This window comes from Castanea sativa, chromosome 5, assembly GCF_040712315.1.
Source record: "Castanea sativa cultivar Marrone di Chiusa Pesio chromosome 5, ASM4071231v1".
Lineage (NCBI taxonomy): Eukaryota > Viridiplantae > Streptophyta > Magnoliopsida > Fagales > Fagaceae > Castanea > Castanea sativa.
The window spans coordinates 74,426,656-74,441,413 of record NC_134017.1 but is presented as its reverse complement, the minus strand read 5'-3'; the positions used below and the strand labels follow the sequence as shown (position 1 = coordinate 74,441,413).

The window sequence follows — 14,758 nt, the reverse complement described above, 5'->3', positions numbered from 1 at the left end:
AGGATATTTTTGAGGTGATTAAACCTTTTACAATATCATTAGGCGAATGTGAGGATATTTTTGGGTATTCAAAACTTTGAGTCAAAGGCTGGAAAGCCATAGTAACTACTAAGAATATTCATCAATAAGTTTTAACCTATCAAAAAAGTACATCTATATAGACGTGGAATAAAGATAATAGTATAGATGTAGATTACATATTATAATTTATAACTAGTCTACGGTGGAAGAGTTCTAGTTCTAGTAGGATTTTTATTCAGCACGCCTCAGCCACGGTTTTGGTGCTTTCATAAACACAAATCATTGGAATTTTAATAAAAACACAAAACTTAAAAATTTTAATATAATATACTAGCCTATGAGCATGCGCACATGTTTATAAGCGCTTTTACTTTTTTAGATAAAAGTTAATAATTTGTATTTATTATAATTTAGAATTTTTTTTTCAAACAAATAAAAATGGCATTATTTAGAGATAAGCAATAACTGTAATTTCTTTTTTGAACGGGAAAAAAATCCTAAATTTTATAAATTCTTTTTTTAAATTCAATATAAAATTTGTTATTTGAGATTTATGACCTAATTTTTAAATGAATCCTAAATTTTAGGAATTTTTTTTTTGAATTCAAAATGAAATTTGTTATTTGAAATTTATGACCCTATTTTCAAACGAAGCTATCCTTCATTAATGAAAATATTTTTAAACCAATAACAACTTAGCATATATAATTTGGTATGAAAACGTCATTGACATAACATTTTTCTATAAAAAAATTCCCTTAATAGTAATAAGTAGCACCTAACATTCGAAAATAAAGGAATACTCCTAACATTCGAAAATACAGGAATACTCCCAACATCCAGCCCATCAAATCCTACAGCTGATACAGCTAACAGACCCTTCAATATTGCTCTATATGCTGATACGGCTAACAGGTACTTCAAAACTGCTCTATATAAATGTAGAATACAGTTCAAACTACGCAATATATTTCTTTAAGTGGGAAAGAAAAAGCAAAATGTCTTCGTCTGGTAAGTTTTTTTTTTTTTCTTTCATAAATTCAATTTTGTTTTCTCTTTTCCTTCTTTCATTGGATTGGCTAAGTTGATCACATTGTTTTGTTTCTATTTTCTTTCTTTTATTTTGGAATTGGATAAAATAGTCTAAGCTAAAATTCTATTTTAGCTTGAAGAAAATATGAACATTGATGTTGTGCACTTGACAGGCTTTGTTCTTGTCCCTTTTCTAATTCTGCTAACTGTTTGGGGATGTGTTGGAAGACCACTCCCAAGCAAATTACATGATTCTGATAAACAGCCCCTACAAACATCTCGGCCATATAACATTGCTCATCGAGGTGCAAATGGGGAGTTTCCTGAAGAAACTGCTGCTGCATACATGGTATGCCTCTTATCTGCATGTAGTTTGATATTGAGGGTGCATTTGTATAAATTGTTAGAAAATGGTGTTTTGAGTTTAAAATAAGCGTTTGTAGAAAAGTTACGGGGAGTTGCGATTGCAAAATAGAGTTTTGGGTTTTAAAAAGCTCTTTTAAGCTCTCAAAATGCCTAACTAAACAGACCCTGAAGTTCTGATTAAGATTTCTCATTTGTTAATAATTCATCTTCTACATGTTTTATACAAGGCCTATAAAAACTGGTATACATTAGATCACCTTTTCTTCATATTTTTATTGTTCAAATTTATCATAGAATATGTAAAGAATAAGGTTGTTAATGTATTATATCAAGTTAAAGAGTTGCCAAATTACATGGATTTTTTATGTTACCAAGCTGCCTCCTTTTGTGTTCTGCCATGAATTTGTTTGCAAATTGGAATGTTATGTTATTTTTATATATCATTTTATATCTTGTAATTTTTCTGTGCAATAATAAATGGTCCTTAAAACTTTATTTGGTCACTACAGAGAGCTATTGAAGAGGGGGCAGATTTCATAGAAACAGACATCCTCGCCTCTAAAGATGGTGTTCTAATATGCTTCCACGATGTAACACTTGATCTTAATAAGAGTACAAATATTGCAAATTTTAGTCAGTTTGCTGATCGAAAAAGAACCTATGAGGTCCAAGGTGTGAACATGACTGGGTGGTTCGTAGGTATGTATCAAAGCTACTCGCATTTTTTTTCCTATTTTTGTGTTTCACATGTAATTATGATTGTTTGACATATGACTTTTATGATGTATTTCTTAACCCTACTTTTTTCTGTTTTTCATATATTGCCTCGAACATAAGTTACAATTCATCAATCTAAATCTAGCTAACTTTGATTGTGTGTAGTTGATTTTACACTGGAAGAATTGAAGTTATTAAGGGTGAATCAACGATTCAGTTATAGAGATCAACAATATAACGGTTCGTTTCCCTTTTAAATTTAGTAAATATTATGCATTTTCTTAAATTACACCTGTTAATATCCTCTAATTTAAGTATGCTTTTGGTTTCTTTTAATTAAATACTATTAATTTCTTAATAAAAATATTCATAGACATAATTAATTGTCACATCTTGTCTTGTAGTGCTTTCTTCTCTTTCATATAATAGTCACATGGTAAAAGTTTGTTTTAGTTATTTTCAAAAAGTATTGTACACATGGAGATGTCCAAACTGCCTAATGCAAGTCTACACTCATTAAAACTTTTTTCAATTTTTCTTCTTGTGTCTTTGAGTGAAATGAAAAGCCATAACTTGGTTAAATATAATATGAAAAGGTTAATTGAGTTTAGTTTGAATTAAGATGATTTAGAGTATAAGTAACTTCTATGTCTGCACTATTAGTAATGTATCTAAATTCTTTTTAAGAGTACTAAAACTATCTCATTGATTGACTATTATTTCTTATATATCAATTCATCATTTGTTTTCCAGGGAAGTATCCAATTATCACCTTCGAAGAGTACATATCAATTGCACTGAATGCAGAAAGAGTTGTTGGAATATATCCAGAGATAAAGAATCCAGTTTTTATCAATAAGCATGTAAGTGATTTTCCTTGTGTTATCATCATACTTGGAAGCATGAAAGCTATATCAATTCAACTCATACGTTTTTGGTGCTCTCATATTCGCTTACTTGAATAAATTAGATAGTGATCATGTATCTCCTTTATATTCATCATATATTTCATCAATAAACTATGTAGCCAACACCTCTACAAACTCTCGAGTTTAAGCTTGTACAACAGGTCAAATGGTCAGATGGGAAGAAGTTTGAAGATAAGTTTGTGGAGACACTAACGAAATATGGATACAAAGGTTCATATATGTCAAAAGAATGGCTGAAGCGACCTGCCTTTGTCCAGTCCTTTGCTCCATCGTCACTCACATATACTGCAGACCTCACTGACTTGCCCAAAATTTTATTAATTGATGATGTGACGGTACGAACAGAAGACACCAATCAGGTTTGTTCTTTGTTCTCATTCTGAAAATCCGATTGACTTTGTTATTAACCAGCTGATCAACATATCAAATAAGTTGAAAAATATTTAACTTCTAAGCATGAATTTGTCGCCAGTGATATATATATATATGGGGCTGGCATTCTAGTAGGGATGTTATGCAATTTTTTTATTTAATTAGGTAGCATAAATATTATTCAATATCTATGAGAGGTAGTGTTGTATTTGACAGGGAACTCAAGGCTATGACCTTTTTGGCTATTAATAGCTTAATTTGATAATAGAAAATACTTTCCAATATGGTTTCAGAACAATTGAGAATTGTGTCTAAATAGTCCTAGTTTAGGTATATTAGCTCCAAAGTTGTACTTTTGATGCAGTCACTTTCTATTATCTGTTGCATGAAGTAAATTTTTCTCTACCTTGGCTTCAACTTTTCTAATTGTGTTCCTGATTGAGTAGCTGTTTTGTGCAGACATACTATGATATTACTTCAGATAGCTATCTTGATTTCATAAAAAACTATGTGGTTGGGATTGGACCCTGGAAGGATACAATTGTTACTACAGAAGACAATTATTTGAATGAAGTTACAGATCTTGTTGCCAATGCACATGCTCGTGGCCTACAGGTGCATGTATTTTCTTGGTGCATGATATCTAATACTTGTTAAGAAACTTATTAAGCATTATTGATAATAAGTTCTTTCTTCTCATTTCAGGTGCACCCATATACTTTCAGAAATGAAAATTCTTTCCTTCACCTCAACTTTCACCAAGATCCATATTCTGAATATGATTACTGGATAAACAAGATAGGCATTGATGGGCTCTTTACTGATTTCACAGGGAGCTTCCATGATTTCCAAGAATGGACATCACCTCTATCTTCTAAAAATTAAGATGATAAATTGTTGCATCTATGATTGCCTCTTGGAATAAGACATAGGTGCTTTCTTTTCATAACCCCTCCCCTTCCTCTTTAGTATCTTAGTTTGCTTTAGATAGGTTACTTTGAACATGTTATGAAAGATGTACTTATCAAAAAAAAAAAAATTGTTATGAAAGATGCATAAATCTTTAAATCGTAATTTCAGAGACTTTCTTCCTTCTTTTATCTTTGATTTTATTTTTCTTCATTTTTATCCTTTATATACGTACGGATTGGGAAATTGTTCAGATAGTAGCATTGGCAGTAGGCACTGCCTCATTCACATATTATCCGGTGGAATATGGAGAATGCTTTTGAAAATTTTTTGATTCAATGATATTAATTAGACTTTTCACTAAAATTCACTTTAACCTTTAATTTCTACAATTGCACGTCTTTGGTGTGATAATCACTCTACAAATATAAGTGTTTATAAAGTGTAAGAGGCAAAAGTCGGAGTTCAAGTTTCTAGGAGAGAACTTTACACACATATACATTTAGATTAGGCTATCTTATATGAAAAAAAAAAAAAAAACCTTTTAACTTCTATTTCATATACTAAATTAAAAAAATGCTAACGAATACCTTTAAGGTAATGATTAATAATTCATTTAAAAAAAGGTTTTATGAGAAAAAGAAAAAAAAAAATTAAAATTTTGATAGTCCTTTCTATTTTCCACAGTAGTTGTGTCAAAATTTTTCTAAAATAGATTGTTAACTATTACTCTAAGAGCATCTATTAACCTAACCCATTAAATTATTCCCTATTATAACAAGGATTCATTTTAGTCAAAAGCGTCTCGCTATGTTGAAATAAAACAATCTTTTGTCCAAATTTGTTAAAAAACGACACCATTTAAGCATTCCTTTTTATAAATATATAAATAAAAAAAACTAATTCCCTTTGATATTTTTTTCTTTATATTTAATCAAGCAACTGTATCGATATTTTCTTTTTCTTTTTTCAGGGTAAGTACGTGTGAATGTGTGAATTTCAGAATCAATGAATTCCCTTTGATTGCTCTCCATTTGAATAAAAAAATACCAATAAAAATACAAATTTAAACCCGCCCAGTAGGATGAACTGAATATAGAAAACATTAAAAAAATTAATAAAAAAAAAAAAAAAACTCAACAATAATGATGACATTATCTACCACTTGGTACTAAAGTAGTATACATAAACTACAGGGAGTCAATCTAAAACCCCCCAAACTACATAAATACAAAGTTTCCCATATGCACTTGGACTGACAAACGCCTTCCTCATCACATTTTCTGTAACATGTCCACGTTCCAGATCGGGAAAGGCTTTAGTCTCAAATCCATGCAGCGAACCTCTACATCCCAAAACTGGTTACCACCAAATTCTGAATATAAACTAGCTTGTGGGATGCAGCCTTCATAACATTCCTCTCTCAGGAAATAAATTATATGGGAAATGAACACCTACTTCATAGGTATTGCCAATGTTGGGATGGAAGATCAATGTTTCAAAAAGCCCTACCCTACTTCTTAAGTTGATGACTGATCACTACCACTTGTACCTTTTTGCATGCTACAAGGCTGAGGAGACTTAGTTGATACCACATTTTGTGGTGGCTGTAAGTCGAAGAGTGCCTTGCTCCCTTCACCAAAGCCTCCTATGCAAATTGTGTCACCCCGACCATGCCAAGTGCCGTCATTGACATTGTTCATCTCTAATGTTCTGGACTCCTGCTCCATATTACAAGAATTCTAATAAACTTCCAGGAATACAACATTTGAAACCAAGTTTTTTTAAAGTTCTATTCTAATATTGCTTTTTGACTTCCAATAATTTTTTATTTTTTATTTTGCTAGGGTAATAATAAAGGGTACATGTAAAACAGGCAAGATTATCAGGTTCGGTGGACAAAGGTTTCGCTAAGAAAAGCACCTGACATAATGTGCAGCATGGGCAGATTAGATGGTAGATGCAATCATCCAAGGAACTATCATTGCCCTGAAAGCAATTATTTTTACCACCATAATGTCAGTAACAGCAGAGAAAAGCAACAAAAAGAGATGAAGACACAGAAAGTAGCAAAAAAGAAAAAATTGATTGGTAAGTTACACATGCATTCACCCAACGGATTTTGAACCCATGAAGTCACCCTCCATCCCATTATTATAAGGGGAGGAAGTACCGCTGAGCTATAGCTCATTGGTAAGAAGGTAGCAAAAATCCATTAAGAGTTAATTAATTTCACATAGAAACAGAAAAAAGGTCAGGAAGATATTCAAAAGTTCAAGACAATTCTATTGGTCTTAACACCCCCCCCCCCCCTCCCAAAAAAAAAAAACCCACCATTCTCCATGACTGCAGCTCAGTTAAAGTAAATAAGAAACAAATACATATCAAAAGGATGGTTCGTCATCCATTTTTTTACATTCAATCAAACTTTACATAATAGAAGGTTCTTGTTAAGGAGACAAAATTGGAGTCCTCTACAAGAAACACGGGATATGAAACTCCTAAAAACAACCATAATATTTACATACCATTCCACCCAAACAAAATACCCAATACCTTCCATGTCTTAAAACTTCTAGCCACAGAATTTGTGACTAGGTGGAAAAGTAAAGTGGAATTGATAAGATCAAACATTCATCATGCTGCAAATAAAAGCTAGCAGAGGCATATAATAAATGCAAGCATTTCATAGTGGGCCCGGATCATATCCAACTTTTGATTACAAACTTTTAAGCAGAACTAACCCAAATGCAAGTCAGGGAAGTATGTGTTGTCAATTCACTTCAAAAGATGTACGGAGAGATTATAATCTATTATTCAACAGGACTGGTGGGTGTGAAATCAGTGGCAAACCTAAAACCTCGGCAAATGGAGAGAAAGATAACAACGACTTCCATTTTGTCATCACAGTTATATTATACAATTTTCCACCAACCCCAATTTTTAATGAGGCAGGCCATTGTTAGGAGTTCAAATTCAACAGTTCAAATATCAAAGTTTGCTATCCAAGGTTCATCCAACAGCTATTCAGACCCCAATTCATTCATTTTCATGAATCAATACACACCTACTATACTTGACAGTTAAAGCTGTAGTATGTTTCTACAGCCTCTGAAGCTTTTGCATGCTGAACTATTTTGTAAAGATAAATCCTACTTTCCTAATTATTGATCATTTGGAACTAAAAATTCCTGCTGATGGTGACAATGTGGATGTTTATAAACCATTACACAACTGATAACATGATTGCAATGGTGACAAGAATATGGGAGTGTGAGTGTGTATATATATATACGCCAAAATCTAGCATTTAGTGAGGCTAATTACAGGGGAAAAAAGGTGCTCACCCTAATGTTAAATTTCTTCTTTATTTGCGTACGGAAAAAACCCAAATATGCTCCTATGGAAATGGTAAAAGCAACTGCCAAATATAGAAAGGAATGATGCTTGGTGACAATAAAGGCAATCCAGTTGAAAAGGGCACCAACAGTGAAAATTAAATAAACCATTCCCTGCAAAAGAAAATAGAAAAATTTAGAATTCATTGAAAGAATAATACATTCAGAAGCCCACAAAAGAAAAGGGGAAAAACCAAAAACAAATTTAGAAGCTCAAAGTACACAAATGGACAATAATTCAATTGGATGAGTAAAGAAAAGTGCAAATAATGTCAACATGACTTGCCTCACGCTCCTGAAATCATAACACTAATATTTAAATATTATTTCCATGACTGCTATTTTTGTTTTGAAGCAGTCAGCAAATTTACCTGAAGAAAACATGAACCAAAACCAGCTCGTCTCATGTTCTTTCCAAATCTATAGCATGGACAACTGCACCATCAAATACACTATCACACACACAATCATAACGAAATTACCAGATTAGTTCAAAAGCAGTCAAACAACAAAGAAACAGTCCACAATCCGTAATAGCAAAATCTCATCCTAACAGTAACTATGCCATTTCAAGAAGCTAAAAGTACAACATAAATAGCAAAGCTTTTAATCTGCCCACTTTTTTCAGTTTTTCCCTGCACAGAAACAAACTAAAAGAACAAGAAACTAACCCACAAAAGGAAATTTTTTTTGTGTGTATGATTCATAAATAGAATTAAATTGATAGACTTATTACTTTATTCGACTAAAACAAAACCATATAGCTCAACGTCAGGAGAGAGAGGAAGACAGAGACAGAGACAGAGAGAGATGCAAATAAATCTAAAAGTCAGGAACCTTATCCAATCCAGAAAACAAAAACAAATTATTAAATCAAACACTATATACTCAAAATACAAAATAAATAAAAATAATCATTTAATTACTCTCATATTAATCTCAGAAATCCCAGAACTTGGGCAGCTCAAAAACAAAAACCCAAAGCAACCCATGAATAATATCTCCCCCAAATCCTACCCAAAAAAAAAAAAATATATATATATATATACACACACACACACATCCCCCCCCAAAAACTAAAAATCAAATATCAAAATTTTCCATTAGCTCTTCTTTTAAATTACAAAATTGCTATTTTAGCCTCTTTTCAAACACCCAAAAGACCCAAAATCGCTTTCAGGGCATAATTTTCTGTCAAACTTTTCCATTATCGGTACTTTTTAAACCACAAAATTGTTAATTTAGCGTCTCTTCAAACACCCAAAAAGGACAAAACAAAAACGTTTTCTAGGAATCCATTTTCCATCAAAACAAAAAGACCCTTAAAACCCTTTTCCAAAAAACAAAAACCAAAAAAGAAAAATAAAGAGACTGACTTACCAAGCTGATTCAAGAGCGATACGACGATCTTCAAAGCAATCAAGAACTTGACCTTCCCACATCCTAAAGACCCCACCTCCTTCTCCTCCTCCTTCTTCTTCTTCCTCTGAAACATTCTCATAGCTCCTCCATTTTCCTTGCTGAGTGCGCAACGCCACCGTTGAGCAAAGCATATCGAAATCCAACACCGCCATTCCCTCCAAAAACCTCTCTCTCTCTTCCTCTGCTTCCTCTTTCTTCTCAACCCCAACCCCAACAACAACAACTCTCTCTTGCTTCTCCAAATCCCCCATTATCAACTAGGGTTTCCTTCCTTCCCTCTTGCTTAAGGAACTAGGAAATAGTGCGTTTCTTTTAAATTGTGATTTGCGACAGAGAGAGAAAGAGACAGAGAGAGAGAGAGACAGGTTCTTTTCATGAATGTTTATTGTGTTTTAAGGTTTAATGTTTTATGTTTATGTTTTTTTTTTTTTTTTAAGTTTTGGTTTGGTTGGGTTTGGGTTGGCGGGTAATAATGGAGATGTGGGACCCAGTGGGGATTAACATTGACGGTACAACTGTTGCCACGTGAGATCTAGCATATTTTTAGGTTTTTTTTATTTTTTTAATTACCTTTTTTTTTTAATTTCTAACCTATAATTAACTGTCCAATTTTAATCTTCTTCTTGTTTGAATTGTTAGTAACCGACCAAGGTCTTAGGATTGAGGCTGCTACATGTGACTTTGAGAGAATATCTGAAACAAAATAGCCACCAAAAATTGACTACTTCTCTAGTTGTTTTATTGAGTAAAAATATTTAACTATATTTGACTAAAGAGGATAGGATGAAATTAGGTTTAAGATAATTTGAGGAAACATGAGTTGGGTCAATTATGGTTGACACAACCAATCATTTGGGTTTCTAATTTTAGTACCCAATAAATTACAAAGAATCCAAAAAACAGAACCCTATAAATGAGTTGATTTAGCCACTTAAAATCATGTATGTCTTCATCTAATAAAAGAAAAATAGGCTAAACTAGTATTAAGTATTCAAATAATGTTAAAGGTACAAATTTTTTTTACAAATTGTTTTTGTACTAAATGATTATTGATAAATGAAAAAGTGATGTTAATGGTGGATCTAGATAAAAACCAATAAAAAAATGCCACATCAATAGTTTGTAAAAATATTATAAAATAATTTGTAGTTGTAGTAGCATTAAGTATTCAAAGTTTTAGTGACTATTTTGGATTAATTTATTTACTTAAAATTGAACTTATTTAAAACCACTCTTTTATACCATTTTGAGGCAATAATGAAATATACAAACATATAAAACCACAAAAGATTATGCATATGCCTACCCAAAGAGATGGCTAATAAATGATTGGACAATGGGCAAAGTGGGTCTGAATTGGATTAGATTAAGGGTGGGTTTGGATAATGCTTATTTTGCTGAAAATTGAAAACATTGTAACAAAATCAACTCATAAAAAAAGAAGGAAACACAAACACTAAAACGCGCCTGTTTCAGCCAAGGAAGTCAATACCGTACCGGAGGCTGTACCGGTTTGGCCACCGGTACGATATATTTCGGATACCGGTCAATACCGGTGTACTGTTTCGGGTTTACCACTATTTTATATAAACACACACACACCAAAATCTCTAGAACCATGTTTATAAACATATAATATTTCACTTATATTATAGTAAATATAAAAATTTATCAGAAAACATTACCTCAATTCAGAACAAATTATTCATAGTTTTAGACTTTAGTATCAATTAAAAGAAAAAAAAACACAATATAAAAAATAGAAAGCTTAGTTATTCATTGCATACTAAGAAAACAAATAATACTAATAAGTTAATGTAAGTAAGTTACCATTATGCCCTTACAAAAATTTAAAAATTACAAAACTAAAAAAAAAAAAAAAAAAACTTTTTTTCTGTACCGGTCGGTATTGCCCGAAATTGGCCGATAGGGCTGGTACGCGACCGGTACAGCCGGTATTTTTTCGGTACAATATAGAAGTGTACCGGTACTAGTACGGTATCGACCACCCGGTACGGCCGGTACCGGTACGGTATCGACCACCCTGGTTTCAGCTGTACCCAAATGGGTACTAAGGTATGCTCCATCCTTGCCCTTCTTCATTAGAGCGAAAATCTTATTATGACAAGTTGAGGATGGGATGTAAGATAGGTAGGAGGAGTATTTAGGCTTCCCAAATGAGAAAAAATTATTTACTACACCTAATGTATTATACTCCTCTCACATAAGTGTGATTATTCTGTACAATTGATGTACTACACACTCCTCTCACACAAATGTGAGTCATATGTGTGATACTTATATGTGGGGTTTACCTTTATGTAATAGGAGAGTTTATTAACTTCCCTATAAAGAGGTGATTTCAACATGAAGAATGTACAAATGAAATAAACTAGATCAGATCAAATCAAGAGTGTTTTATATATATACACATTCATGGCACAACAAAATGAGATGGGATAGATCGTACAAGGCTTACTTTCACCCATGATTTTAAAAATTAGTATGGTCAATGAACCTTTTTGCTACCGATTCTCAGTTTTTACCGAATTTTGGCCTATTTTAGGGTTTTTATAGGACCAAATTGATCTCGATTTTCAACTATACTAGTTTGACAGATTGGTTCAGTCCAATTTTTAAAACCATGTTTTCACCCGACCCCAAATAAGAGAAATGTTAAAAAAAAAATTTAAAAAAAAAAATTAATGGAATAGTGGAGATGATACATCAAATCCAGGAATCAAATGTTGCTTTTGCGAAGAGGATCTATCTAAGAATAAACTTGTGGATGATAATGCATGGATGAATCAAATCAAATGGAAGGAAGGTAGGTAGGGAAAGAAAAAGAATATCTTGCCGTCAGGGGCCACTAAACACTAGACCCTTGAGCTGTATTGTTTAACAGTGATCCAAACCAAGAATTTTAGTACTAATAATAAGAATAAATTACTAGTGTTTAATCAATGGTGTATATATATGTGACATATATGGGTGGATTGTCCACTCAACTACGGCAGGGTATATTAATATAGACCCCAATAAAAGGCTCAACTCAAGCAAAAGCCGGTGGTGGGAACGTGTGGTGTTTGTTTGTGTGGAGTCTATCTGGATTTTGATTCTGATAAAGCCATATCTGATTCCAATCTTTAATAATAAAAGTCTATCTCATTTCTCAGCCAGACCACCTGCAAAAAGGTGTCTTTGTGCAACTTTTTTTTTTGAGAAAATATCTTTGTGCAACTTGACCATTAAATAATCACCCACATCTAATAATGTAATAATTTACCAAAATGTCTCGACGACTACGACGTTTTTTTTTTCTTTTAACGTTTTTAAATACTTGTAATAATTTTATAGATTTTAAGTTTATTTTTTTAATCTTCGTTTATGTTCTTTTTTTTTTTTTGGTTAAATCATTTCAATTAAATAGTAAGATTAGTTTTGAAAGTATAGAAACGTGAATACTAAAGAATTATATATATATATATATATATATATATATATATATATATTGTTTTGTGTATTTTTTTATTATTTTGCATTACAAATTTAACTTGCTAGATTATGTTAGTAAAGTAAAATTTAAATATTAAATATTATTATAATTAACATAAAATCACTCGATATGTTTTATTTTATCATAAATTTTTCAAGGCACTAACAATGGCAGTGGATAACACAACAACAGAGAAACCCTTGCAAAGTGATAAAATCTTGACAAATTATCATTGTTAGTCAACAATGGCCATACATAATGTAAGTGCACGATTGCACCTGGACCCAAAGACAACTATAGGCTCAGGCTCAATGAGCCTTAAATAATGAAATTTATAGAGTGTGGATCTGAAATCTAATTAGGGGTACTGGAAACTTAATAAACAGGCTAAGGCGTAAAAATGCTTGCGAATGGTAAATGATTATTGCAATGGAGCCTCATCGGACATAAGCCGAGGACAATTTCTGTATTATTTCTCTTTCTCCCTTAAAGATTACAATTCTTAGTTCCTTTTTTGATGACTAACCCCCCCCCCCCTTTTTCTTTGGCCTCCCCCCTCCTTAAATACTTTTTCTCTTGGTCCTTTATCCACGTGTTGTACAAATCTTCTTCTTTTTTTCCCCTTGACACCACCTTCTTCAAGTGTTTAAATAGTAACCGGAAGGTTCAGTTCTACTGTTCAGAGGTCACTTCCCCATTAATGTGGCCAGGGAGGTAGGTGTAGGATCTTTAATGTGGAGGTGGCAGCCTTTTTCTAAGATATTTCTCTAACACCAGTGCATCTGGAGGGTACAGGGATCCCCCTTTTAACCAACAGTCTTTCTAGAACTCTGCCTTGATCTTTATAGCGAATCTCCGAGTTCTCCCAGGTCTATCCGAGGAGAAATTCATCATTGGACATATCCTCGGACCCTCGGCGTATGAGCCGATTTGCAGTACTAATAGGCTTTTAATCAAGAACGGATTAACCCTTCTTGTCAGAGCCCAAAGGCCCAAATACTTGCTTCGGGTCCCTTTTCTCCCCACAATAGCCCCTCAAAACTCTATTTTTCAGCATCCGAGGAGAAAAATAGGGTTTTTATCCGACGAGAACTTCCCCTACACGTTTTGTAAGTCACCACATGTGTGAAGATTGTTTTGTGTTCCAAGAGATGCCATTTGGCGCTTTGAATTTCAAAAACGCGCGCATTTATGACCGTAAGTTAAACCTTGTTCCCCACGTTCAACGGTGAGATGAGCATCCAACGGCCCTTGTCACCCCCTAAAAATTTGGGCGGGACGGATGCAATTTCGAGGCCGCTTCCCGCACGTCATAACGTTTTGGAAACATGCGCCTTCATTTATTTCTTCAGAGCCTAATCACATCAAAACATCAGTTGTTGCATTTTCTTTGCAGAAACCCGTGGAAACTCGCACAACTTCAAACTCGTAAATTCCTATTTTTTCTTTTACTCCTTTCTCCTCGGATTCCATCCTCGGCTCCCTTATTAACCACTTTCCTTCTTAAAACTCGCCTTTTCGCCTCTTATAGATGGGTAGATTTAAGTGTTTAGTTGACACCGCCGCTGGGATGGAAGGTTTTAGGGCCAAATACCACATTCCTAGCGACGTAGGTTTAAGATACTGTCCGGCGGAAGCCGTGGGTGGGTCTAGGAAGACGAGAGAGGTCATTATCCCTATGATTGCCTTCATAGAAGGTAGGATGACCCTCCCTATGAGAAGCGTAACCAGGGAATACCTTCGCAACCACCGGTTGTGTCCTGACCAGTACGCACCCAATGTCTTTAGGGTCTTAGGAAGCGTCGACGCTCTAAATGAGCAGATGGGCTTAAACCTGACCTGGCATGACGTCGTCTTTATGTACGAATGCCATAAGCTTACAAGCGTAGGCTATTATATTAAATCCCGATCTAGTGTAGTTAGGCTAATTTCCTGTCTGCCCAAGTCCAATAAAGGCATGAAGGACGACTACCTCATCGCCTCAGGCAACTGGCACGACGGCCCCCACTACCCAGTCGAATGGGGAGATCCAAGTGTGACTCCTTAGGATCTAACTTCCCAACCCTGTAACCCCATCTAAACATCTTGAAATGTTC

The 14,758-nt window shown here is 33.7% G+C and overlaps 2 protein-coding genes across 5 annotated transcripts; one reads left to right on the top strand and one right to left on the bottom strand.

Annotated features, from left to right (window-relative positions):
* The first annotated feature begins 775 nt into the window (after positions 1-775).
* On the top strand, positions 776-4,529 carry LOC142633588 (glycerophosphodiester phosphodiesterase GDPD6-like). Of its 4 annotated transcripts, none has more exons than XM_075807834.1 (8): positions 776-936; positions 1,227-1,402; positions 1,929-2,118; positions 2,302-2,376; positions 2,890-2,999; positions 3,164-3,424; positions 3,897-4,052; positions 4,143-4,529. In XM_075807834.1, exons 1-8 carry the CDS (start codon positions 918-920, stop codon positions 4,320-4,322), a joined length of 1,167 nt encoding a protein of 388 aa, XP_075663949.1. In that variant the 5' UTR covers positions 776-917; the 3' UTR covers positions 4,323-4,529. The 4 variants fall into 4 exon arrangements, with proteins under 4 accessions (XP_075663949.1, XP_075663946.1, XP_075663947.1 ...); XM_075807831.1 differs by having other exon boundaries at positions 778-1,032; XM_075807832.1 differs by having other exon boundaries at positions 779-1,032; positions 3,194-3,424.
* Positions 4,530-5,431: 902 nt separating this feature from the next.
* On the bottom strand, positions 5,432-9,583 carry LOC142636666 (uncharacterized). The gene is made up of 5 exons (XM_075810944.1): positions 9,125-9,583; positions 8,116-8,179; positions 7,694-7,858; positions 6,270-6,335; positions 5,432-6,067 (listed from the first exon to the last, which is right to left on the bottom strand). The coding sequence occupies exons 1-5, from the start codon at positions 9,415-9,417 to the stop codon at positions 5,867-5,869; spliced, it is 789 nt and encodes a 262-aa protein (XP_075667059.1). The 5' UTR covers positions 9,418-9,583; the 3' UTR covers positions 5,432-5,866.
* Positions 9,584-14,758: the final 5,175 nt, after the last annotated feature.

What these genes read in the sequence shown, in the direction of transcription:
- LOC142633588 (XM_075807831.1), top strand. Translation starts at nt 918, where the DNA reads ATGCTGATACGGCTAACAGGTACTTCAAAACTGCTCTATATAAATGTA. An exon ending in AAGCAAAATGTCTTCGTCTG is followed by an intron (nt 1,033 to 1,226) that starts GTAAGTTTTTTT and finishes TGCACTTGACAG; the next exon opens with GCTTTGTTCTTGTCCCTTTT. An exon ending in CAGTTTTTATCAATAAGCAT is followed by an intron (nt 3,000 to 3,163) that starts GTAAGTGATTTT and finishes TAAACTATGTAG; the next exon opens with CCAACACCTCTACAAACTCT.
- LOC142636666 (XM_075810944.1), bottom strand. Translation starts at nt 9,417, where the DNA reads ATGGGGGATTTGGAGAAGCAAGAGAGAGTTGTTGTTGTTGGGGTTGGG. An exon ending in AGAAGAAATTTAACATTAGG is followed by an intron (nt 6,336 to 7,693) that starts GTGAGCACCTTT and finishes AATTGCTTTCAG; the next exon opens with GGCAATGATAGTTCCTTGGA. An exon ending in CATGCTGCACATTATGTCAG is followed by an intron (nt 6,068 to 6,269) that starts GTGCTTTTCTTA and finishes AATATGGAGCAG; the next exon opens with GAGTCCAGAACATTAGAGAT.